We start from the raw sequence: 27,107 nt of genomic DNA, 5'->3' as shown, positions 1-27,107 counted from the left end.
AGTCAAAGAAGCTCTTTATAACTATGGCCCCAGAATGTCTTACAACATAGAATGTTTCTTGTGGCCTTTGTGACCATCACTGACTCATAAATGAATTCCTTATTTTACTATCTCTCCTTTTAGTTAAACAATGATTCCGCTGCAGATGAAACCATGCCAGACCATCCTGATTTACTTCTTCAGTCTCAAGATTCCACGGGCAGCATCTCAACAGAAGAAGTGCTGCAAATCAGAGATGAGACCCCAAGTTTGGAAGCTTCTCTAGATAATGCTAACAGCCAGCTGCCTGAGGTGGGGAGACATGGGGGCTGGTGCATGGCCAATCTGGGCTCTTTTTAGCAATCCGTTATACCCCTTGCTTTTCTTTTGAAAGAGTTTTCATCTGATACGCTAATTATTTGATTTGTTACCAGTATTTCTAACCTGTTGGTTAAGTGATATAGTCTAAGTGAAATAGTCAGATCTGATGATTGGAAAAAAAAAAAAAAAAATTGATAGATTAAGGAAATGACCTACAGGTTAAAAATAACCCTGAGTGTTTTTAATGAGCATTTTGTGCTGCAGAATGTGATTAGGTTAATGTACAGGCGCTTCTCTGGGGATGGGGAGCATCTTCTGTGGCAATGTGCCTTCTTTGAAGGACCGCTTTTGTTTTTTCTTCTCTTTTTGCTTTGTATTTGGGTTTTTGTGATTGGTGCTATAATTGGGATGAAAACCTCAGGCCAGCTGTGTTAGCAGTTGGTTAAAATGAAACCTTTTAGAAAGATTTTGGAACTACTAGTATTATGTTTTTTGGAAAGGCCTGTGAGAAGTAAGCCAGATTCCAAGCTAATGACTGACCAAAAATAAGTAAGTATTAGTTTTCTTAGTTTGTTTGTTTTTTTTTTTAAGATTATTACAGATATTTTTTAACCTGTAATTGCTATAGCTCTCTCATGTATGCTATTGTGCCTTGGTATTAGGAAAATACTATATTTTTTTCAGTGTTAACCAAATTAATGTAGTTATTAGATCTAGACCAATCTAGTTGTTAGATCTTATTATCTGAGTAAGTTGAAATCTCATGTTCTTATTACACTGACAATGTATTGTAGATCTTTACAGTAAGCAGATATATTTTGAAATGAAGGCATTTGGGGAGTTTTTTAAATGCTCATATTAGTACGGCTGAAGTTTAGGTAATTCAATTCAACAAATTTTTATTGAGATTTACTAGATGCTGGGCATTCCATTAGGTGCTAGAAAGATGAATAAGACATTACCCTGTCCTCAGAGTGTCCACTGTCTATTAAGGGAGACAGAGATGGTTTAAAGGGGGGGGGCATTACATGCCAATATGAGAAACTCAGTAATAGACATGCTCAAAGCTTTGTGAAAACTCAAAGGACAACCTATCAGCTGTGCATTAAGGGTGATGGTGGCAAAGGATGGGCTTCGTGGTGATTGAGACTTTGCAGGCAGAGGGGCATCATGCAGAAAGACATGGCCATGTGAAATAACATGGTATGTGCAGGCAGCAGCAGTGGGAGAGATGGACGAGTCTAAGACATGCTGGGTCCCACAGGCCGTGCTAAAGACACACTTTACCTTGAGATGATAGGAAGTCATGAATTTTCATTCTTCCCAGAGATGCCTGTTATGTGACAAGCCCTGTACCAGATACCGACGTGGGAATACGGGGCACACAGGCAGTCAGACATTTAAGCAATATTTATTTACTGAGCCCCTGCCGTGTGCTGGGCGCTGTCCTAGGCCCTGGGCATATGTCACCGCGTGAAACAGGCCAAGGTTCCTGGCTTATGGAGCTTAATTCTAGTAGGAGAGACACAATAAACAGGTAAAACAGATAAAACATAAATGATGTATCTGAAAGTGATCATCTTGCTATTCATACTAAGAAAATCTGACCGTAATGTGGACTTGGTAAGGGAGAGAGTTAGATAGGGCGGCATTTGAGGTGGAACAAGTGACGAGGAGCCAGCCCTTGAAGGTGTGGAGAAAGAATGTTCTGGGCCCAGGAAACAGGAGTGGAGAAGGCCCTGGTGTGTCTGATGAGCCAACAAGCCGGCCCTTGGGGCTGGAGCACGTGTACCTGAGAAAGGAGTTGGGGAGGAACTGGAGGGGCTGGGCGCTCTCGAGGGCAAGCTTAGAGGCCACACAGCAGGCAACCGTCGGAGGGTTTTCAGCAGAAGGATGACATGATCTGATTGTGTTTATTCTCTTCAATCTTGGCTTTTTCTGCGGCAAAGGGAAAGTTGGTTCCAGTACCTAGACCTGCCACGTGGAGCTTGCAGTCTGTCATCCAGGAAGGTTAAAGTCCGATCAGTGTTTTAGTAAAGTCTCTGACCGAGCTGTGGAGGGAGGATCGGAGGGGACTGAGATGAGGAGACAAACGAGGGGAATAACAGCAGGAGATCAGGGGTCCCGAAGCGACAGAGCGCGTGGGCAGGAAAGTGTCTACGGGGGGAGCTGACAGGGTTCAGAGCTGCGCTTGAAGTAGACTGTATTACTTTCAGTGTTGGAAGGCTTGTTACATGAGCATTAGCTACTAGTTAATCTAATCTACTGTGTCTGGTGTGCCTCATAGCATGTTACTGGTCAACAGACATTCTCATTAGAAACAATGGAAAACAACAGGCTGGTACTAGAAATACCTTTTTAACAAAAGCAGTATGGTTAAATGGTCATGTGCTTTAATTTTGTGTAGTTGACAGGGAAATCTTTTATTTTTGGTAATTAAAATAGCTGTAATCATAGTTAGTGAGTAAACTACCTCCTGTAAATCATTCATATTTATTGGAAGTGAATCGGAAATTCATACATATTTCCACACATATTGGAAATTGTGTTATTTCAGATGAGATAGTCATTCATCCAACAATATCTAATGGGCCTACTTCTGAGGTACTATAAAGTTCCTGAGGATACTTTTTTTTTTAATGAAGGGAAAACACTTTAATTTACTAGGTTTTTTTCCCTTTTACAGTAGTGCATTTCAGTATCACTGTAAACTTTGTGACACTGGCAGATGAGAATGAAGGAGATATTTTTGAATCATACTATTTCTTTTAGAAATAATTCTATTGACATTAAAATTAATCACCAAAAGAATGGCTGTCCACAAGAGAATGATTCAAGTTTGTATCTGCTGGATACGATGGCCTAATTTGTTTGTCCCTGGTGTGCCAAACAGTGTTAAATGACCCAAAATTGTGCCTTTAAAAAAAGTATGAGGGCTTCCCTGGTGGCGCAGTGGTTGAGAGTCCACCTGCCGATGCAGGCGATGCGGGTTCGTGCCCCGGTCTGGGAAGATCCCACATGCCGCAAAGCGGCTGGGCCCATGAGCCATGGCCGCTGAGCCTGCGCGTCCAGAGCCTGTGCTCCGCAATGGGAGAGGCCACAACAGTGAGAGGCCCGTGTACCACAAAAAAAAAAAAAAAAAAAAAAAAAAAAGTATGAAAGCACTAATATATTGAAATAAAACCAGAACTCTATTATATAGAGTTATATATGAGTTACATACGCTATGCATATTGCTATAAAGCAGTTTCTCAAGAAAAAGAATACAATTAATTGTAGTAGATGAAACATTTTATGAACTAAAGAAAAAATCCTAGAAATGTTTATTTGAATTTTTCCCCTTAAATTATGTTAATATCGGGAAGAAGAAACGTAATAGGCTAAAGCATTCCACCTCAAGACAGAAAATTTAGAACCCAGTGTGTCCTTCCCTTCTCTATAATATATACAAATTACTCTAGAAGGATTTATGTCCTTGTGTTTATCAGAGAAACCTCCACAGAGAGATTTCTTCTAGTATCTATAATAGTTTAGATACCGATTCATGTGTGACAGAAATTATTCCTTATAGGAAATGAAACTTGGAATGGAAGTGTGTGCGTGTGTGTGTGTGTGAGAGAGAGAGACAGACATTGTGTAATAAGGTAAAGTTCAAGAAAATTTGATTCTCACCATCTGTGTATAATAGTGGAATTCATTCCATTAACCAAAAAGCACTCTCTTCATGAATTCTAGGTGTTATTAGAAAATTTCAGCATATACTATATAATAATAATTTTAGGTAAACATCTATTTTCAAATTATTATTCAAGAACAAATGACAACAAAATACAGGTGTACACTAATGAAAAGTGACGGCATTAAACTAAGAAGTTTGGTGGGTTATTTCAACATGATACGTAGAAGGAAAAATATCTTTCCAAATAACTAATGCTTACCCCTTTAATGGCCAGATCTTTAAGAAAAAAATTCAGATGGAAACCTTAAATAGAGTGTATTGAATATAGGCTATTGGAGCAATTAAGGAATGATTATACTATATTATTTATAAAGTACTATCCTGTGAAGACTCAAAGAGTTTGTGCTTTCCCTGCATAACTATCTCCAGACCAGTGTTCCCTTAGTATACTTTGTGTTTTCCTGCCATGTTTCTGTGCCTTCGATATCTTCTAAGTCCTTTTCCCTGAGACACCGTCTATCTTAGCTTGGGCTGCTATAACAAAATACTGTCACCAGGGGTGCTTATCAACAATAAAATGTATTTCTCACAGTTCTGGAGGCCAGGAAGTCCAAGATCAAGGTGCCAGCCATTCATTGTCTGGTGAGGGCTCTCTTCCTGGGAGCTCTTCTTGCTGTGTTCTCACATGGTGGAAAAAGAACAAGCCAGCTCTCTGTCCTCTTCTTATAAGGGTCCTAATCCCATTCATGGGGATTCTACCCTCATGACCTAATCACCTCCCAAAGGCCCCTACCTCTAATACCATCCCATTGGGAGTTAGGGTTGCAACACATGAATTTTGAGGGGACAGAAACTTTTGGTCCATAGCACTATTGCTACCCCATCTTTGTCAAAACCCACCATATGTTGTTTCCTCCAAAGAGACTAGTCTTCATTGCCTCAACCAGATGTGATCTTTCCCTTCTTTGAGTACCAGTAGCCCTCTGTATATCACTTATATTTACCTTACATGTACCATACTCTACTGTATATTATCGTCATTTGTACATTAGCCTAACCCCATTATTAGTTTGCACACTAATTGTAGTTATTAATTTATCCCAGAGCACCCATCCCAGAAGCTGGTCAAAATCCTTCATTTTATACATGAATTTTACGGATGAGGTCTGAGGTCAGGAGCTCTGGATTTCACTTACTTTTCATAATTTGGAAGGAAAATTCTATTTTTATCCATGAAAAAGAGATAAGGAACTACTGTAGAACTGAGTAGTAACCTTAGGTCTAAGTACTGAAAGAAGTTCATCTTTTTTCCTAAAGCTGTGAGACTATTAGTGCTTACTTTCAAACTGATTGAACTAATGTCCATGCAAATTAAAACTGGTGCTGATATGACATGATATACACCCCGGAAGTATTTTTCTTTTTCAATAGTGGTAGTTCATTTATTCAGCCAGTACCTGTTGAACTTTTACTCCACGCCAGGCACATGGCAACATTATTTCAGTAATGTTACAATGGATAGGAAGGAAATACCACTGTATACTTTATTTTTTTAATTTTTTATTTTTAATTAATTTATTTATTTTTGGCTGCATTGGGTCTTTGTTGCTGCGCGCAGGCTTTCTCCAGTTGTGGCGAGCGGGGGCTACTCTTCGTTGCGGTGCACGGGCTTCCCATTGCGCTGGCTTCTCGTTGCGGAGCATGGGCTCCAGGCGTGTGGGCTTCAGTAGTTGTGGCTCGCAGGCTCAGTAGTTGTGGCACACGGGCTTAGTTGCCCCGTGGCATGTGGGATCTTAGTTCCCCAACCAGGGCTCAAACCCACGTCCCCTGCATGTGCAGGCGGATTCTAAACCACTGCGCCACCTGGGAAGTGCACACTGTATACTTTATAACACACATTTCCATTATCATTTCCCCCATTGACAAATGTTTATAGTTCATTTAATTCTCAAAAGTACAAGAGTCTAAAATTTCCCAGGGTTCTCTGAACTCTAACTCAGTGATGAAGCAGCCTCAGAACTCAAACCTAAATGAGTTACTGTGGTCTTATGACCTGAAAGCAAATCTTACATCTCTGGTGTTCGGCTCACTTAAACCAGTCAGGTGGCCCTCACTGTTTTCATTCAGCAGCCTCCTGATTGGTCAGGACCTGTTCTTGATTCACGGTAGCCCCACAGGACCAGTGGGTTAACCATTTTGAATTACCTCCCCTTCTTATATCCACGATTCACTGGATATAAGGTTCAAGCATAATGAAAGAAATGACATTTCAAATAAGAGAGAATTGATAGTAATAATACAAAGTTATACTTATGTAGAATTAGAATATGTATGAGAGAAGGTATTATATAAGGATATATTTCTAAGTAAACACCTAAATCCTAGTAGGAGAAAAAAGATCTCCATGATATTTCTAAGTGGCAATAGGTGATACATTTTAATTTCAAAATATTTTAAAGCTGGAAATATTTTTAAAAATCAATTTTATACGATCAGAGTCCAAAAACTCCAAAACTTAAACTGTGTAAATGAAGACTGCCTAGTAAAATAGATGTAGGTTGGTGGCAATAGTCATTTATTCTGTGTTGGTAAAATTCTCTTTTATGTTTTTCAAGGCCATAAAAAACATAATTGTTTTACAGGATACAAGCTCAGTATTAAAGGAGGAACAAGTTCTTACAGCCTTTGAAGATGAAGGGTCGTATATTATTCAAGAACAGCAGGATTCTCTCGTGTGTCAAGGGATTCTTGATTTAGAGGAAACTGACATGCCAGAGCCTTCGGCTCCAGAGAGCTACCCCGGGTCAGTCTGTGAAGAAGATGTCACCTTAGCTCTGAAAGAACTGGATGAACGATGTGAAGAAGAGGAAGCGGATTTCTCTGGGCTGTCTAGGTGAGAATACAGTATCACAGACACAATAATGAGGTGATATTTTCTCTCCTATCCCCTCCCAAATATGACCCTCTGTTCTAGTAAACGGACTTTCATTCCTGTGTATGTTTCCAAGGTAAAAAAAATGACTTACCTCATTTTTACGATGGGTTTATTTTCTATTATTGACATTCACTTAAAGAAAAACAAGTAGGCCATTCTCAGAACATAGTGAGTAGCATTCTGCATTTAGAAATACACCAAATACCTATTTTGGCAAAATGCCAAATGGCTGAGTGTTAAAATCAATATTGGACCATGGCCAGAACCAAGTATCAAAATCATGGTATGAACTCTGTGATACCAGAACAAATCTGAAATAGGTTCCAAAAATTATTTTATAGTTTTATTATCAACAGTCATATTTTTAAAGTTTGACTTACATAATGGGCAAAAGTGACCATTTCTTACTACTGTCAGATGTTAGAGTGCTCCTTTTAAATGTTTATGCGCACCATAGCTTCAGAATTATCACAAAGTGATAGTTGAATTCTCAAATAGGACTTTTTTTCACTCATGGGCTGACAAAATTGAATAATCAATTATTACATAAAGTTCTTAAAAGAAAGTTTGGTGACTGTTATGTAACTTAAATACCAAACAATTCTATAATGATGAGACTTATGATATAATCTACATCTACTATTTTGCTTTTTAAATTAACTTTATAAATATTTGTGGCTCAAAATAATGTTCTTTATAAGCACATCTAATTTAATGCACTCTCTATCAGTGTATTTATTTCCCTATTCAACAGTTGGAAGCTCCTTGATAACTATTTTTATATAAAAATTAATAATTAGTAATCAAGTATATCAGAGCTTTACTCCTACAATGAAAGCTTTTCATTTATATCAATACTTCAAGTAATAATTGAGTTTTAACATATATAGCACATGAGGAGATTTTTCACTCTCAGCATATCTGGAATGCCTATCTACACTTGAAAGTGCACATTCAGATGTTAACAACACATCTTGGTGACATACCTTGTTCATATTACTGACTTGGATGTGACAGTAGCCTATGCAGTCACTCACTCATTGATCATACACAAGTTAAGGGACACCAGAAATGATGCAGGGGTAGATACTCAGCTGTCTGCCTTTCTAAAAGGCTGCAGCCAAAGAGCTGACTTTGGCCAAGCACTGAAGTTGAAATAGAATTAAACATCCTTACTAAATATAGGGGTATATGTACTCAAGCTTAGAGGATACATTTTGTTCAAATCAATCACCACATTGACATTTTAAAAATTAAACTTTTTGAGATATAATTTTTTACTTCAAATGTCTGCTTCATTTTGATCTTCCCCCCCGCCCCAGTCTTCTCAGATCCCTCTCTTCCATATGAATTGCTCCGTAGTTTCTATAAAGCCTTGTGGAGCTACCCTGTAATGTGAAATACACAATATTAAGACCCAGAGTCACACATTTCCTTATAGGATGCCCAACCCAAATACATCTCCATCTTTTCCCATTGTCTCATTTTTGTATGTATTATCTGACTGTGGGGATTATAAATTTCTCAAAGAAAATGGCCAGGCCTTATATTTCTTTAAGTCAGATCTGTTACTGCCATACTGCTAGGCATATAGTATATGTCACGGCTTTAACACTGGGTTTGGTCGCATTTGAAGTCCTGGCTTCAAATTCTGGCTCTGTCATTTCCTACGCAGTAGCCTAGGCACATCATTTAACTTCGCTGAACTTTTTGTTTCCTCACTGGTAAAAAATCAAGATAATAATAGTACTTAATTGTCCTAGAGTTGCTGTGAAGATTGAATGAAAACAATCTGTATAAAGCACCTAATATATAGCCCTTGACATAAAAGTACATGACAAAAACTTTAAAAATATTATCATTGTCAATCTGGGCCTGTTCAAATAAAAAAAGCCTCCAAAATTGACCATTTAAAATGAAAGCATTCTAATCTGTATTATTCATAGAAGTTACAGAAATTATTCCATAGCCCTGGCCTATGCTAGGACTTGAGCTGTTGTAAGTTGGTCATGTGAAATTAGATTTCTAATTCCAAAGATGCTAAGAAAGAACAAGATGCTAGAAGGAACAGGATGAATAAGAAAATCTGCTTGTTTGTGCTTCCTCACAAAGTTTAGGTGGTTGCACATTTTCTAAATCAATGTGTATATACGAGTAAAAAATAATCTATGTTAGATGACAAACTATTTTAAGTAATTGAGTGTATTCTTTTGCGATAATATTATGATGATGATATCTTGTGTTAACAGTCAAGATGAAGAAGAGCAAGATGGTTTTCCAGAAGCACAGACATCACCTCTGCCATCACCATTTCTTTCTGCCATCATAGCCGCTTTTCAGCCAGTAGCATACGATGATGAAGAAGAAGCCTGGCGCTGTCATGTCAATCAGATGCTGTCTGACACCGATGGGTCCTGTGCAGTGTTTACTTTTCACGTGTTTTCTAGGCTGTTTCAGGTCAGTGAGGTTTAGGGTTTCTGAATTCATATTATAGTTACCTGATAAAGTTATGGGGTTTTGGCTAAAATCAGTACCTCAAATGTTAATATTCCTACTGATTCCCTTTAAAAATTTTTATTTTCCTGAGATAGTGATTTTTTTTTTTTTTTTTTTTTTTTTTTTGCGGTACACGGGCCTCTCACTGTTGTAGCCTCTCCTGTTGCGGAGCACAGGCTCCGGACGCGCAGGCTCAGCGGCCATGGCTCACGGGCCCAGCCGCTCTGCACCATGTGGGATCTTCCCAGACCGGGGCATGAACCCGTGTCCCCTGCATCGGCAGGCAGACTCTCAACCACTGCGCCTCCAGGGAAGCCCTGAGACAGTGATATTTAAATTTACACTTCGACATTGTAGCACTGCTGGGACATTATACAATGACTAGTACTGATATCGCCCCTAAGGCAATTAGAGTAAAACTTCAGAACAACATCTGATAAGTTTTCTGAGGCACTTTCAGGGACACTGAAGAAATATAAAGCGTGGTTCCTGCCTTCAAGGAGCTTACGTCAGTATCATAAGACAACTTATCATAAAGTGTTAAATTCATTGGCACTTTCATCACTGTGTGGGGACCTTAAAAATTTTAGCCAGGGTTGCTTCCAGCCCTAAAAATAATATGAGCTGACATTTATTGAGCACTCAGTACATGCTAGGCGCTAGGCTAAATGTTCTACATTGAGTAATTCTTACAATAGACCTATGTAACGTAGATGTGTTTTTAGCATTCTGTAGCTAGGGAAACCAAGGCAGAGAGAAATGCCACCATTTAAGTCATTATTTTCCAAACTACCTGCCACCTTTCCTCCCTACCTCAGCAACTTTGCCCATCTTAGAAAACCCAGGTCGGTACATATTCTCTCTGAGGTTTTCCCAACCAACCACTCCAACCTTCGGTCTCTCCCTCCTGGAGGTTCTTTAGTGCTTATTAACTGGAGCATTTATTTATTTAATTCTGTAGTTTTGCATTGCTACTCGGTTTTCTATTTATATTCTTTTCATGCCAGAGATATAAATTTCTTGATGCCCAAGACTGTGGCTTATGCTTTTTTTTTTTCCTAATTAATCATAGTGACAACTAATGGTGCTACACATATACATGTAGGTACACGTTAAGTGTTTGTATAGTAATTACACTGTTGATTACACTAATTCATTGAGTGCTCACTATGGGTCAGGCACTGTCTGATTGTTTTATGTGAATGAATATTCTTGAGTTTTGAGAAGATATTACCCTTGATGCATTTTGATGACTTAAAGTCAGAAGGCAGCTCATAGCCAAGGAGAGTACACTACTTTTACTGAAAGTTTCTTTCAGGTAGAACTTAACTTTAGAAGAGCTAATTCCTCACACATGTGAGGACTTTATTTCCAACAACGTATATAGCATGTATTCCTTCTGTCTTTCCTAATGAAAAAAACCTCAGGAATGGGGAGGTGAATGGCCTGTACCAACAGTTTCTTTTTTCAGGAATACTGTTCTGTAAATACTGTTTTGATCATTTTTAGAAATGACCATGTTTCCTAAAGAAGTGCCTAAAAACAAGGACTTACAGATCAGTTTTAAGAGTTCTATATATCACTACAATAATAGTTTTAAAATAAAAGGTTGCTCTAATTATAAATTATGCTTTTTTTACTTAACCATGAAAAAAGGCTTTCATATGAAATACTAACATTTTTCTTATGTTTTCTCCATAGTCAATTCAAAGAAAGTTTGGAGACATAACTAATGAGGCAGTCAGCTTTCTTGGCGAGAGTCTGCAACGCATTGGTACCAAATTTAAAAGTTCACTGGAAGTGATGGTGGTGTGTTCAGAATGCCCGACAGTCTTTGTGGATGCTGAGACAGTAAGTTTTAACATGAGGGCTTATTATAAAAACTAAATTGAAATGGCATCATTCAGTAAATGGTCTTTTTTTTAAGGTAATTCAGAATTTTGAAGTCTGAAGGTTCATATTTTCAACTTGATTATAAATATCTAGCAGAATATAATTCCCGTGTATTATATGCAGTGGCTTGTGACTACTTCTGATTCTGGCCTCTCCCTGCCCTCACCCTCCACAGAGTCCTAGATGGGGAAGCTGAAGAATCATGCTCTAGAGATGTGTACTTTTCCTGATTCCTGAGTAAAAGCGGGTAGGAGAGGGCTAGACCTCCCCCCATGAAGAACCCAGAACTCCCTGGTCTTCCCCACTTGTGTCCAAGCACGCCTGTAGATTATGTATTAAGGTTTTTAAAGAATTAAGGTTGAAAAAGCTTCAAGGGTGTTACCTTTAAGGTATATCCTGGACTGACATTGCCATTTTTGCCTGAGCCCATTTTTGAAGGCAGTTGAAGGCATGCTTATCCTTCTGACATCCCTGAAATTGCACTGCACTTCTCCTCTGTTTCAGTGAAAGGTCAGTCCTTAGTATGGGACAGCGTACAGTTAGGGAGGCCAGCTTAAGCTGGCCTGAAAACCAAAGTTTTTGGTCTCAGTATTGTGATCAGAAATGGTGACCTGGATCAATGTGTTTCTGATTTGACAGCTGATGTCCTGTGATTTGCTAGAAACACTCAAGTTCAGTGTTTTGGAATTGCAAGAGCACCTGGATACATACAATGCCAAACGGGAAGCAGCTGAGCAGGTCGGTCTGTTTTTACCTGTAAAATAAAGTAGTTGCTTGTGACACTAGAAGCGCTAACTGGGCATAATAGCTTAGATGGAAAACAGAACCTATTAACACTTGCCTCAGGGTTTTACTGAGAATGTTGGGGCCTTGGAGCTCTCTGGCCAGTAAATTCCTATCTTTTGCTTTTAGAAATTGGCCCTCTAAGAGCCTAAGAGCACAATGGAAAATGAGCTTTATAAAACGCTTCTGTGTTGAGACTATAATAGCTGCTGTCAACATTGCAAGCTGGGGTATAAAAGCAGTATTTCCCTGAGAAAGGCACAGTGGTGTTGTGGTCCAGAAAAATCTGCAACCTGTGACAAAGTGGTGATCTTTTTCCTGTGATGTGTATGTGTACGTGGGCAAGCAAAGGGAGAAGTAAGCACACAGTATATTATATTACCTGCAAAGAAATGTTTAACTCCAGTGTGGCACTGCAAGACACAGTCGTTCTGGGCTTTCCTGGTGGCGCAGTGGTTGAGAGTCCGCCTGCCGATTCAGGGGACACGGGTTCGTGCCCCGGTCAGGGAGGATTCCACGCGGAGCGGCTGGGCCCGTGAGCCATGGCCCCTGAGCCTGCGCGTCCGGAGCCTGTGCTCCGCAACGGGAGAGGCCACAACAGTGAGAGGCCCGCGTACCGCAAAAAAACCCAAAAAACACCCCAAAAAAACCCACAGTCATTCTATTCCCTGAGAATAAATCCAGTATATTTTCAATTGGCAGGGGCAGAAAAACTTAAAGGAAAAAAAGTTTCTCCTTTTCACACAAACTGCATACAGTAGGCATTTTTTCCCCTAGAATAGGAGATGAGTGTTTCATTAATAAGTACTAAATATCTATCACATGTAAAGGCCTATGAAAAATGAAGTGTTAAACCTGGTTCTTATTCCCTAAATATTCTAGATAGGAATATAAAGCACAAATACTGTGCATGAATAATTAGTAACAAATGTTTAAATTATAGCTATAAATAAAAGTACTGGCAATGAAAGAGACTTCCCCAAATCATACAGGTCTAACAGAGAACGGATGCAAACCAAATCTATGATTTCCAAGGAGAGGTCACTTTTAGCTGATAGGAAAGCTTCATGGAATAGAGATGCAACCTTAGTCCTTGACAGACATTAATTTTAGATTGGGGGATTATCTCAGGAAAAGAATATGGTATAAGAAAATACTTATAAGGGGGTAGTGATCTTATATCTGGACTGAAATAGTAATGACAGATTGGAGAAGAGGAGAGTTTTCAGTAGCAGGAAAGTATCGGGCAAGATCTGGTCATTTTACAAATAATGTTGCTGTGTAACTTCTTATACATGTCTTTTATGTATATATGTTCAAATACCTGTTGGATATCTATCTAGGAGTGGAATTGCTGGGTCACGGGGTATACATCTGTTCAACTTCAGTAGATTCTGCCAAGCAGTTTTCTAAGAGAGGTTACATCAATTTACAATCCTATCAGAAGTGTGTACAGGAGTTACCATGCCCTAATACCTTTGCCACCACTTGGTATTGCCAACTTTTAACATTTTGTCATTTTTGGTGGATGTGAGGTAGTATTTCATGATATTATTTTGCATCTGTCTGATGACTGTTTGAGCACCTTCTCTTCTTCATTTAGCTATTTTGTGAATTGTGCCTAAAGTATCTTGCCCAATTTTGTAAATGGGTTATTTGTGGTTTTCTTATTGATTTGTAGGAGTTCTTCATTCTAAACACAAGCCTTTTACTGGATGTATGAATTACAAATTTTTCCCCATCTGTGGCTAGCATTTCCACTATCTCAATAGCATTTTTTTGATCAACAGAAGTTTTTCATTTTACTTAGGTCCAAGTTAATCCATCTTTGCCATTATGGTTAGTGCTTTTGTGTCTTCAGAAATCTCTGTCTATCCTAGAAGGTTGATTGCTGTGATTATAGTCCCCATGAATCATGCTCCTCTGTGTCCACGATTCTTTGCAATATGACTTTGCTGTTGTTCCTCCCATCAAGAGATGGAATCTATTTTCCCACCTCTTAAGTCTGGGATGGCCTTGTGACTTGCTCTGACCAATCAAATTAAGAAGTGATGCTGTGCAACCTCTGAGACTAGCACTTAAGAGGTCTTTTGCAGCTTCTACTTTTGCCATCATGCCTGTCGGAGTGTAAATTGGAACAAACTCTGGAAAACTATTTGACCTCCAGCCTCCAGGAGGATGAGAGGCCATGTGGAGGAGAGTGGAGGAATCCAGCTGACTGCCAGCATGCCAGGCACTTGAGGAAGGCCAGCTTGGAACTTTCAGCCCCAGTCAAGCCATCAGATGACGGTAGACTCATGAGTGACCCTAGGCAAGACCAGAAGAAACTCCCAGCCAACACAAAGATTTATCTTGTTGTTTTAAGAAGCCATTAAGTTTTAGGGGTGGTTGGTTATACAGCAATAGATACCACTTACAACAGGAGAACATCAAATACCTACAAATTAAGTCTATTTAAAGATGTTCCAAACCTCCACACAGAAAATTTCAGTTATTACTGAGAGAAATTAAAGGCCTCCCGAATAAATGGAAGGCTATACCACGTTTATGAATCAAAAAACTCAACAGTGTAAAGTCATTTTTCCCCAAAATGATCTATAGATTGAATGCAGTCTCATTCAAAATTTCAGACAATATATTAATGGAAATTGACAGGCTGATTATAGTCTTGAACACAGGTCAGGAAACTATAGCCCTCAGGTCATATCTGGCTTCCTGCCTGTTTTTGTAAATAAACTTTTTTGGAACATAGCCATCCCATTTGTTTACCTATTGTCTATGGCTATTTTGCACTGCGACACAGAATAGTTGCAACAGAAAATCTATGGTTTGCAACACCTAAAATATTTACTGTCTGCCCTTGACAGAAAACGTCTTCCAAATCTTGTCCAGAAAGAGCAACAACAAGGTCTAAACAACAGAGTGAGACCTACATCCAGTAAGACCTATTAAAAATCTCAAAAGAGTGTAGTGCTGGCATAAAAATAGACAAATAGACCAATAGAACATAACAGACCTACACATATATAATCATATAATTTACAGCAAAGGCTCTATGGCAATGCAGTGGGAAAAGAATGTTCAATAAATTGTGCCGAATCCATTAAAATATTTGTATGGAGAGAAAAATGAATTTGATTCCTTCCTAAGCTACCATCTCACCATTTCTTATCCCATCTATTCTGTTACTTTTTCCTTTCTTTCTTAACTTCTTTTCTATCAACCATTTTTCATTATTCAGTTTTTCCCCTCTAATAGTTTTTTAGTTATACATTCTTTTATTATTCCTTGAGTCTTCTAAGGATCACAGGTGAAAGCCTGGGGTATTTATCAGGACCCTGCTCTCTTGGCAGGAATGGAACAATTTTTATCTCATCTCCCCAGCACCACGAGACCAAAAAGTCTCTGCTTACCTTTTCATCCTCCCAGATGCTATTACTTGCTTTCTTAGCCTCTCCTCCTGCACATGACAAACATAGGAACAAGTGCCCCAAGAGCAAACTGCACACAGATTGGTAGGCTCCCTTCTCTGCAGTTATCTTTTCTCCAGGATCTTGGCCCTCAGTACCTCACTACCTGTGACAGCCCTGTTTTCCCAGCCCAGTGAACTACAAGCCACTACTTTTTGTTCAGCTTCTGAGCCCATGGACATCAATGAGCAAGTCCCCTAGGGTAATGCTGGAATCAATGTACAGCTCCCTTCAGTACTTTTCTCTAACTCCCTAAATCCTCCTGGCTGGTGGTATTCAGCTTCCATAGTTGTTCTTGGAGGACTGGCCTTATACAAGCTACCCCATCATACCCAGAAGCCAAACTTCTCCAGTTAAATTTTAACCTTTATTTGGGCCTTGAGTAAAAAAAAAAAATCCATCATGGGGAAAAAAAAAAAATCCATCATGACAGGAAGACTGTTACATGTGAGTTGGAGAGTATTCTGTACACAAACCGTCTACTGTATCTTGTATACACTGACTGGGAAGGTGTGGACCTCTACTTTTGCAGGCCAGTGTGTAGCCTCGGGACAATAGGGTTGGGGCTTTTCTTGTAATAGAATAAAAATCAGAAATAATTACTTTGAATAGTGCCCCCCAAATGCCATATCATAGGCATACAGTATAAAAAATTATATTTAGTAAGAACAAACCATTAAATAAGCAATTGAAATTATTTTTTTCAAATTTATCAGTATACTTGGACAAACTGGGCTGGACCTGTGATGATGATGAAGTGTATAGGCATTTTAACATTTTGAGTGAATAAAGATTAAGGTACAGATTCCATGATAGATGTCAACTGAATTTTGCTCATATAAAGAAACCTGCTAGATAGCTTTTGACAATGACTGCCAGCAGCTGTATCTTACTAGGAAAGCCTAACATGTTTTTCTTCTGAGATGCTGTCAAGTAAAGAGCCTAAGGGCCCGTGCAGGCTGAGGAACCAGGATAAAAGGGACATAAGGTCAAAGAGATTGTTTTGAAACAACCGAGACATCTAATTTTCATTCTTTGCATGTGGACCATTAACAGCTACAACTGAGAATTTCAAATGTCTACTACTGAAATATTTTCAAAGAGTAAACAATGTAGCTAGTAGTTTTTCTCAAAGTCCTAATGACTTCATATATACATATATATATTAGTTTTATTATATTTAATCTATCACACAAAAAGAACTAGGAAGTCGAATGAACTGGTAATATTAATAATATCAAACCGTCAACACCTAGGATCTTAACTTGAAGGCTCTAAGCTTTCACTTTAGCTTGGAAATTCTGTGACTCCAGTGTTTTTTCCCCACTAAACTATAGTACTATTATTTTCTTTTTATCTGACCAAGGAAAAGGTACCTTAAATAAATATCCATCTTTAGGACTAGCCCCTGGAAAAGGAAAATCCACATTTGGCTTCTGTATTCAATATTCATTGGAGATAATGTTTGTCATTTATTGCTGTCCAAAAAGGAAGAAAAAACAAACAAAAACAAGATTTAAAATGTATTTTAGTTTCTGTTTCACTAATTAAAAGTGACACTATTCTTCTGAGAATTATACTTCCGATAAGCAAACGGACCTGGTTAATTCTTTCTAAGTTGCCTTTATTAAACTGACAGGAGGGCAAGCCCATCTTTCATTTCCCCATCTTACATTAGACAAAGGTCAGGTATAGGTTGTGAAGATTTCCAATAAAATCTACAAAATGAATATTCTTTACTGAAATGGAGCGCCACAAGGCCCTGGAATAGAAGACACCTGATTGTGTTTCCATTAGTAAACCGGCCCCAGCGTGTGCATGTAGCCACATACACAGTATCCTCTGCTTGGGTTTGTTGCATACAAATGATTCGGCTCAAATGGAGATGAAAGTCTATGTCTACAACCAGTCCTAGAAATTCAAGTTCACTTTTTAAGACTGTTGTTTTATTTTTTTAATTAATTAATTTATTTATTTTGTATTTTTGGCTGTTTTGGGTCTTTGTTGCTGCACACAGGCTTTTCTCTAGTTGCAGCCAGCAGGCTTCTCATTGCGGTGGCTTCTCTTGTTGCAGAGCACGGGGTCTAGGTGCACGGGCTACAGTAGTTGTGACACGCGGGCTCAGTAGTTGTGGCTCGCGGGCTCTAGAGCGCAGGCTCAGTAGTTGTGGTGCACGGGCTTAGTTGCTCTGTGGCATGTGGGATCTTCCCGGACCAGGGCTCGAACCCGTGTCCCCTGCATTGGCAGGCGGATTCTTAACCATTGCACCATCAGGGAGGTCCAAGATTGTTGTTTTATATGAGCAGGCCATTACACTACCTATTTCATTATACATTGTGCAATTACTCTATTAAAATTTACTGTTATTTATTTCTTCAGTGGTTAGACAATTGTAAGAGGACATTTGGTGCCAAAGAAGACATGTATAGGATAAACACAGATGCACAAGTAAGTTTCTTATTCTTAGTTTTGCTATATTTCTGTATCAGGTAAAATAATACGTATTCTCAAATGTCCTTGATATTCCTAGAAATAAAGAATATTGGTAACATTTTTCATTTTTGTTATCAGAACAATCTTTGTAAAAGTTAGGTTCAGTGGAATATTGGCTTAGTAATGAAAAATTCACTTTAATAAAAATGAACGGCCAGCTTATGACTGAAGCTTAATAACATTCCATAGATAAGCTCGATGAATATCTGGACAGTCCAAGTTGACTTTTAGTTGCATCTGCCTCTTTAAACATTTTTTAATTCTGCATTAGTCCTCTACAGATAAATAGTCTGGTCAGGATAACAAACCTGAGTAATGTTATATACATTCATACTAGCCCTTCCGAAGCTGAAATTCTGATTGGATAAATTATGGTTTTTGCTAGTATAAAATTCAGTGAAAATAATAGTAATATATTTGCTTAGAGAAAAGTGCACATATGTAACACATACATTAAATGAGGATAAAATTAAGACCTACAAATCATTCTAATAGAAGTATAACTTCATATGGGGAACATGTATTAATCAGTTAACACCCTTTGCATTTGACATGAGAATTCTAACCTTTTACAACATCAGATTGTTACAGATTTCTAGTCACTGTAAGTTATTGTACTATTGTAATAAAAATGTGAAGTTTTACAAAACTGAAATGTTGAGAAAATAACAGTATACTCTCAATAAATGTAAGCTATTTGGCAGGCACTGTGCTGAGCATTTCACATTCATTATCTCAGTCCTTACAGCTCTGTCTAGTAGATGTTGTAATTAGCCCCGTTACACAGATGAGGATACATAATAAGCAATTAATAAATATTTAAAAATAAATGAGAAAAAGTATATGCAAATTAAAATTGAGGCTCAGAGAAGCTAATTTATCTAATATCAGTAAGTAAATAGATTAAGATTCAAACCTTGGAAGGCTGACTCCAAATCCTGCTCTGTCATAAAGAAATTGTCAAATAATCTGTGTAAAGAAAGAAACGAGGCAAGATAAGGAATTAACCCCAGACTAGAATTAGATCCTTTGGTTCTAATTCTGTCTTTGCCACTATGGCTTAAGCAAGTAACAAACTGCTTTTCTCATATATAATTAGGTGGTTAGACTAAGTGATTTCTTATACCCCTTCTACCTTGAAGAAAATGAGTTCCATCTCCAGGAGTCTATGTCAATTAATATAGCTTGAGATTTTCTACTAAGTGAAAACTGAGAACTCGGTACATTGAAGACTTCCATTGATATCTTAGGTCTCCTTTCACATTCAGCTCCTTGAGAGCAGGGGTCCCTTTTTGAACAACATTATGTATTGTCTTTTGCTGTATACCAGTATAGTCTTTTGCATAATAAGCAATCAATAAATATTAAAAATAAATTAAGGCTGTATATGCAAATTTCAGTACACTGAAAAGCAATATTTTTAAATGTACAGTGTTAACATATTTAGCGTGATTTCTAGTAATTCAGAGCTATGAAATTAATTATGTCTGTGTTATTTCCTACAGTTGTGGTGATGGTAAACTTTATCAGTGATTTCTTTTCCATTACATCCCAAAGTAGATGCTCTGGATAATACGTGTGTAGAGTCAGTTTTTATTTATGCTAATGGAAGTGAAAAGAAAATATTTAAAAGCTTAAATTGTTGTTAGTTTCCATATAAAACTGTATGAAGTAAAACCTCAGAAATTTAGATATGCTAATCTGTTTGACATTGGATTGTGCTCAGCTAATATTCACAGGATGACTATCTACATAATTTATGGTAAGCAGTACGGAGCTGAAGTTCACCTTTGCTTAGCAAATCCCTTCTAAATTGATAGGAATAAATGTTATATAAACAGTGCTTCAGAGGAAACTATTTAGAAAAGCAGATTTCAAAAAGGACTTTTAGAAGCAATATTTACATTATGGCGATTGCTGTTTTAATTAGAAGTCATTCCTCTCCATTAATGAGACTAGGTCTAAGTTGCTGTAGATATTTTAATGTAATAAGTTTTAAATATTCCATAAACTGGATGTTTCACTGTGTATTTTACGTTATCTCATTTGATTCAAACCTAGTTGGGTTGAATTTCTGAGGTTTACTAAATTACATTTGCAATACAATTTAAAACACACAGCTGCTCTCAATATTTTACCTTCCGATTCAGCGCTAATTATGGCAACTTAGGACTTAGTTAGACAGCAAAGGGTAGGCAACCCAGAATGAGCCACGCCAGAGAGAATCTTCTCATAGGCAAATGCATATTACATAAAATTATAAACCAATTCTTTTCTGAGAAGAGCAAATCATTTCATATTTTCTAATCAGAAGTTTTCCACTTTACTAATGGAAATTTATTACATTTGGCTTTTTTTTTTTTTTTGGAAAGGCTATAAAAACCCAGATAGAAGACCACTTTCAGTAGCCAACTTTCCCAATATCCCACTAGTTTTATTCTTTGTAGCTTTTGCACAAGAAATAAACTATAGCCTAAATGTAATTTAGCTGTTATTTGGCAAAGAGTGAAAAACACCCTGGATTGTTACAGTAAATGTCTAAAAAGTTTTATTCTGGAAATAGCGTCATAAATTTTTCTTTTGGGTGTAATTTTAAATGTTCTTCAGTTTGCCTGGGACATCTGTGACCCTAGTTAAAATGATTTGTTACACTAATTCTTGGTCTTTTTCTTCCTTTGTATTTTTTGTGACCCGATCACCTTCTTGCTTAGCAAATGGAAATTCTAGCAGTAAGTGACCTGTCTTAATTTATAGACTACTTATCCATGTCAGACAAACTGGTTTTCATTTGCCATTTGTGACCTAGCAATGTTTTGTCATGGACTGCTTTAAGAGTAGTGTGTGCTTCAGTTTTGCATAGCCCTAATCCATGAAATGTTTCAGTCCTACAAAGACAATGAGGTTTTATAATTAATCTGTACAACTAGTGGCTGCCTTTTTACACATCTCTAACATGTCTCCTTTTATATTTCTTAATTTAAAAATCCAAGTGCATTTGTTAATTTCATTGTCTTGTTTCAGTGAGATTACAAGTTTGCTTTTTTTAAAAAAAGGAACTCATTTTAAAGACAAACTATTCTTACTTTTTAGGTGAGAGGTTATCCAGAGTTTTACTTTTTGCTTTATCAAGCACTTGTTGATAAATGCAGTGAGATGTACATCTCAGTGTGGCAAGAGTAGTATATGCACTTGTAAATTCTTCTCCTTATGAAGTTAAAGTTTTAAGTTCTAGTGGATTCTTTTTAAAGCATTCTATTTATTGCCTGCTGAAAAATTCTGTTTGTCTAATGTGAAAATGTGCTTCACACTAAAAATGAATTATGTAACCAATAATCTTTAAATTTTTATTTTAATCCCAGTCTTCAGAGCATCTTTCATCTGTCTTTCATCAACTTCATACCATATTAACTTGCTTACTGCAGAAAAATAAAGCTCAGAATAAATTTTAACAATTATTTACTTATAAATTCTTATTTGAAATATGTTGTCTAGTCAAATATGGAAAATAACACCTAAATTTAACACAGTGTTATTTATTTCTAGGAACTGGAGCTCTGCCGAAGGTTATACAAATTGCATTTTCAATTGCTGCTTCTGTTCCAAGCCTACTGTAAACTTATCAATCAAGTAAACACAATTAAAAATGAAGCAGAGGTAAATATTCAGTTGTACTAGGCATTAGTAACTGATTCTAGGAAATTAAAATACATACATACATATTTCCTTGCAGGAGCGATGAAGTGAGAAGTCGCTTATAGTGAATCTTTCCCCACCCCGCCCCAGTTAAGCATTACTGGTTTTTGAAATGATGTACTATTTCAGGACCTGTTAGTAAATCTGACAGCAGATTTCCAGCGATCTTAAAAGATCCGAGACCTTAAAGGTCGCAGTAGCAGCAACAGATCATCTGTAATCAAAAATGAAGTAAAGCATGTCAATTCAATAAAGACAAAATTGTATTATGAAACCCCCTAACATCTTGTCCACATAGTGTTTCTATAGTTCAAGTAATGCACACAAGAATAAACATGTCAAGAGCACTGAGAATGTTAGAAATCGTGTCATGAATAGATTCAAAAGTAGGGACTTTAGTCTTTTTCCCCCTTGTCAACCACTGGTACCAAAACTATCACCGAGGAAATCACTTCGCTTTCTAAAGTGGTTAAATTTATTTAAAAAAATAAACACGTACTGGTTTATATAAAATACCCTGGGTAAGTAACCCTTTAAAATATAAAGACTTCTCATTACTGTCAAAAATTTTTTTCATGATCATCCCATAATTCCAGGCCTACTGTTGGCAAAATAATAACATAAATGTATTTTTTACTATCCAAGATGAAGTATATATCACATGTTAAAACCAATATAAACATTGGTTGCAACCAATTATTTTAACTTATTACAATGTAACAGTTATTACACTTAAGACAACCTGTTTTATCAAGAGTATTTAAAGGCTACTATTTGGCAGCTGAAATTATTTATTCCAACTGAATAGAGAACTTGAAATATTAACTGCCCATAAGGACTAAGTTTAACAGTTGAAAATAATATTTAAGAGAAGATACTAGGGCTTCCCTGGTGGCGCAGTGGTTGAGAGTCCGCCTGCCGATGCAGGGGACATGGGTTCGTGCCCTGGTCCGGGAAGATCCCACATGCCGCGGAGCGGCTGGGCCCGTGAGCCATGGCCGCTGAGCCTGCACGTCCGGAGCCTGTGCTCCGCAACGGGAGAGGCCACAGCAGTGAGAGGCCTGCGTACCGTGCAAAAAAAAAAAAAAAAAAAAAAAAGAGAAGATACTACCACCATTCGATGTATCTTCACAGCCAAGTAAATGCTCTTGTTGTTACCGAACAAATTGATCCTTTTAAGGTATATTTATTTCTTTTAGGTCTTCAACATGTCAGAGGAACTTGCCCAGTTGGAAAGTATCCTCAAAGAAGCCGAGTCCGCCTCAGAAAATGAAGAAATTGACATTTCCAAAGCTGCACAAACTACTATAGAAACTGCCATTCATACTTTAATTGAAACTTTGAAAAATAAGGAATTTATATCAGCTGTAGCACAAGTCAAAGCTTTCAGGTAAATTGTGAGGAAATTTATAGGAGATGCCTTTATACCTAACTGGAAGTTTATAAAGATTGGGTTTGGTTTTCAGTTTGATGTTTCAATATTATGTCTTTGTGAAAGGAAAACATGACCTTATTTTGTACAGTTACCAATGAAATGACACCAATTTTAGATTTTGTTCATACTGTGATACTTTCACAGTAATGTTTGCTCAAATATTAAAACATCCTCAGTGATTCAAAAGGAAATTATTTTTATAGGTATTAACTTAAAAGTAGTTATCTTTAATAATTACTTTGAGTCTCAGGACTTAAAAATACTGTGTGTTTTCAGATCTCTCTGGCCCAACGATATCTTTGGCAGTTGTGAAGATGACCCTGTCCAGACACTGTTACACATCTATTTCCATCACCAGACCCTGGGCCAGACGGGAAGCTTTGCAGTCATAGGCTCTGACCTGGACATGTCAGAAGCCAACTACAAATTGATGGAACTTAATCTAGAAATAAGAGAGTCTCTACGCATGGTGCAGTCATACCAACTCCTAGCACAGGCCAAACCAATTGGAAATTTTGTGAGCACTGGATTCTGAGAAACTTCAGGCATTTAGGAAGAGACTAAACTGAAGGCGATTAAGAATATTAACAAGCACCTTCTATGGACCCTTGCAGTTCACTGTCAAACTTTACCAGGGTAAAAAAGTAAGAACGTCAGAATCAGAGCTGAAGGGAAAAAAAACGAATCATTTAACAGCTGCCAATACCTCCCACAATAACTATGTGAAGAAAGAATTTTTTTAATTACCTATGTGAAAAGAAAAGGGCTAAAAGTGATGCATACAAATATATTACTTTCTGGAGAAAGAAAAGAATTCTAAGATTGTCTGCAATAATGGCCTCTAATACTGAGACATTGGAAAGCAGGTGAAATGAGGCTGAAATCGAGGCTGGTTCATTTTAGCTGAAGACCTGCAGAGATGCTTGGATTTCTAGTAGTCACAAGCATAATCAACAACTGATAGTTAATCATCTACATGAAGAACATCCAGTCGGATGGATATACACAGAAAGACTTCTTTGCAAAAACCATTGATTTTTTTTTTTTTTTCCCCAACATGTGGGATAAGGGCGTGGGTGTTTTGTTTTTTGGTCTGTATAAGGAATTGTGTGTGTGCTGAGATGTGTGAATATGTGATAGTCATATTTTCAAGGTATGGATGTTTGGTGATAACGTCTCAGAGCATGCCTAAAAGAGCACTGCAAGATTATTTTTGAAAAAATTTTATTTTATTAGATCTAACTCTTCATAGTGTGTAAATGTTAGAACATTTTAATAATATTTTAAAACTGGGCTTTCCCAGTATTTCAAAAAGAAATAATATATCTGTTAACGTTATTGGAATGCTGCTCAGTTCTCTGATCAGTGCTTATGTTACGATTGTTGATAACTAACCAAAGTAGATGCCTGCAGAGACTTTAAAATGTAAAATAAAGATGTATGCTGCCCGTCAGCTCTTCTCATTAGAAAAGTTAACTTATTTTACTCCATAATTATTATAGAAACTGTATAGATTAAAACCAGTATTTTCTTGTACATTTGTGCAACGCACTGTTATACAAGAGGTGTACAAAGCTAAAGAAAAAATTGTGGTCATTGATGGTAAAATATATGACTTGCAGGCCCTGAAGTCTGCAGAATTCAAGAAGAGAGATGCAAATGCATTTTTATATGTTTATTCAGGACTCACATGTTTCACCCTAAAGGAACCTGGGGCTATGGGGGAAGATGAAAGGAAGCCTGAAGACTGACTACCAAAACATGCAATATACTTATTCACTGTCCAAGCCTGTAGCATAACATGAACTGGATTCTCTGTCCTTTTTTTAAATAGCATTTTGTAAAAGAAATGAATGTAGTCCCACAATTCCTCTGATTTGAAAGGAACACCTTGTATTTTTTATATGCATCTCTTATCCACTGTGACTTTTCTTTTAAACTGGGCTCTGGGATTCCAGAGTTTAGAATGTAGAAATGAAATGCTTGGCTTTGCCTTTCCTTGGTGGTGCAGACCCCTGCCAGAAATGTAATTATGCTCAAGTGCATTAACTGAGGGCCCTGTGCACGCCGCTGGACTGCTGACTAGAGTTATGTTTCCTGTAAAATTCTGTAACTGGTCACAGCACATTCATAATCACTGTATTTTTTGACCCTGATAAAAAACAATTATTTTGATGGTGTTCTGGTACTGTAAATGGTGTCCTTTAAATTATTTAATAACTTCTGGGTGCGGGGCAGGAAGAGAGGGGTGGGTGTCTGGAGACACACCGCACTTTACAGCCTATCTTACCATCCCCTATTTTTCTCACCCTCCTTATATCCTTTTTGTTAAAATAAAAAGCATTGTAGCTGTTGGTTTGTGTTGTATTTTAAGAAAAGATGAATGATTAGAGTGTGCATAATTAAGGAACTTTTCAAATGTTGCCTTCATTATTCTTAAAAATATTTTTCCTTCAAAAGGGGAGAACAGATTCAGTTCAATTGACTAATTACCCAAACCAAACCTTCCAAACAGTTGAAATTTCCTTCTCCTGTTTATATATAACTAAGCCTATTAATAATGTAATAAAGATTAATGCACATGCAGAAAGCAAGATGCAGATGTAAAGTCATTAGGATTGTCCTTTTGCAAATCAGATTTCCTTAAAACCTATAATTTTTTGCTCCTTGTCCTCTGGGTCCAAAGTTTGCATTTATTAACAAAATATATCAAATGCTTAATTTATTAAACACCTTATTTAGTTCCAATCAGAGCCCAGTCTTTGCTCATATAAACTTTTTCCTTTGCCCACTAAATTTATCATTTTTAAACAGTTAAGTCTGTAAAATCACACAAGAGAAGAGATCTGGGTACTTCCCTGGTGGTCCAGTGACTAAGACTCCATGCTCCCAATGCAGACGGCCTGGGTTTGATCCCTGGTCAGGGAACTAGATCCCACACGCGCAACTAAGAGTTCGCATGCCACAACTAAAAAGATCCCAAGTGCTGCAACTAAGACCCGGTGCAGCCAAATAAATTTTAAAAAAATTAAAAAACAAACAAACAAAAAAGATATCTGGCAGTTTCTCCAAAGAAGAAAAATCCAAAGGATTTTAAACACAATTTAGAAAATATTTTCTACTTTTAGTGATATAAGATGGAGGGTGTGGTACAGCCCACAATCTACCTTAAGTTTAGGAAATCGTCAGACATTTTCTTGGAACAGACTCACCAAAGCCAGAGTGAGTGTACCTCCTTTTGGTCTATGAGAACTGCTCATCCACCAGCATAACCTACACTAGAGGAAATAAGAATCAATGTGATAATAATTGTACTTTATGGCATTCTTATTTTTAAATTTTCAAAGTAACCCACTGTCACTTTAGCAAATGTAAGAAATATGAACAAAACTAGAATCACTTCTCTTGACACCCAGAGAGAACAGTATTCTGGGATATTTCCTTCTAGCCTCTCAATCTCTCAAAGAAAAATCAATTTTATAAATTTCCAATTATACATACAGTTTGACAGTGCCTTATTGGTAGAATGTTATCACCATAACTCATGAATCATGAGTTTTTATACCACTTTGTTCAATGTCTGAATGGCCACTAACTCTAAGTAACACATATTTTGATCCTTGCTTTCCTCAGCTGTAAAACAGGGTTAGCTGCTCTATTAGGAAAATTAATGGCAAACAATATTAAGCTTAAAGAATGATTAATAGCCATTTTAATAGCTGTATTAATAACCATTGAATTTGTCCTAGGACTCACTGAAGGTATATTGCTATTGTTCCTCATTCATTCAGCAAATGCTTAGAGTGAATATTATGTACCCCTTGCACGTCATGTGAGTCAGATCGGTTTCCTATCCCTGTACCTACCCTCAACCACATCAGGAGTTAATAGTGTTAGTACAAAACACATCACCTTCACCCACACCTAGAG

The 27,107-nt window shown here is 37.4% G+C and overlaps 1 protein-coding gene across 1 annotated transcript in view; it reads left to right on the top strand.

The window, feature by feature from the left end:
• The window catches only part of FRYL (FRY like transcription coactivator), a gene marked incomplete at its 3' end in the record, with an annotated part of 206,784 nt that extends 183,072 nt beyond the window's left edge, over window positions 1-23,712 (top strand). The window contains exons 54-63 of the mRNA XM_079707243.1: window positions 124-291; window positions 6,622-6,872; window positions 9,164-9,371; window positions 11,112-11,261; window positions 11,943-12,041; window positions 17,936-18,004; window positions 20,761-20,778; window positions 21,593-21,703; window positions 22,942-23,132; window positions 23,454-23,712. Coding sequence (XP_079563369.1) covers window positions 124-291; window positions 6,622-6,872; window positions 9,164-9,371; window positions 11,112-11,261; window positions 11,943-12,041; window positions 17,936-18,004; window positions 20,761-20,778; window positions 21,593-21,703; window positions 22,942-23,132; window positions 23,454-23,712 — 1,524 coding nt within the window. The remainder of the gene's footprint in view (window positions 1-123; window positions 292-6,621; window positions 6,873-9,163; window positions 9,372-11,111; window positions 11,262-11,942; window positions 12,042-17,935; window positions 18,005-20,760; window positions 20,779-21,592; window positions 21,704-22,941; window positions 23,133-23,453) is intronic.
• Window positions 23,713-27,107: the final 3,395 nt, after the last annotated feature.

The sequence above is a fragment of the Hyperoodon ampullatus genome, assembly GCF_949752795.1.
Source record: "Hyperoodon ampullatus genome assembly, chromosome: 1".
Lineage (NCBI taxonomy): Eukaryota > Metazoa > Chordata > Mammalia > Artiodactyla > Ziphiidae > Hyperoodon > Hyperoodon ampullatus.
The sequence above is the reverse complement of the archived record's forward strand: the minus strand, read 5'-3'. Positions and strand labels throughout refer to the sequence as shown.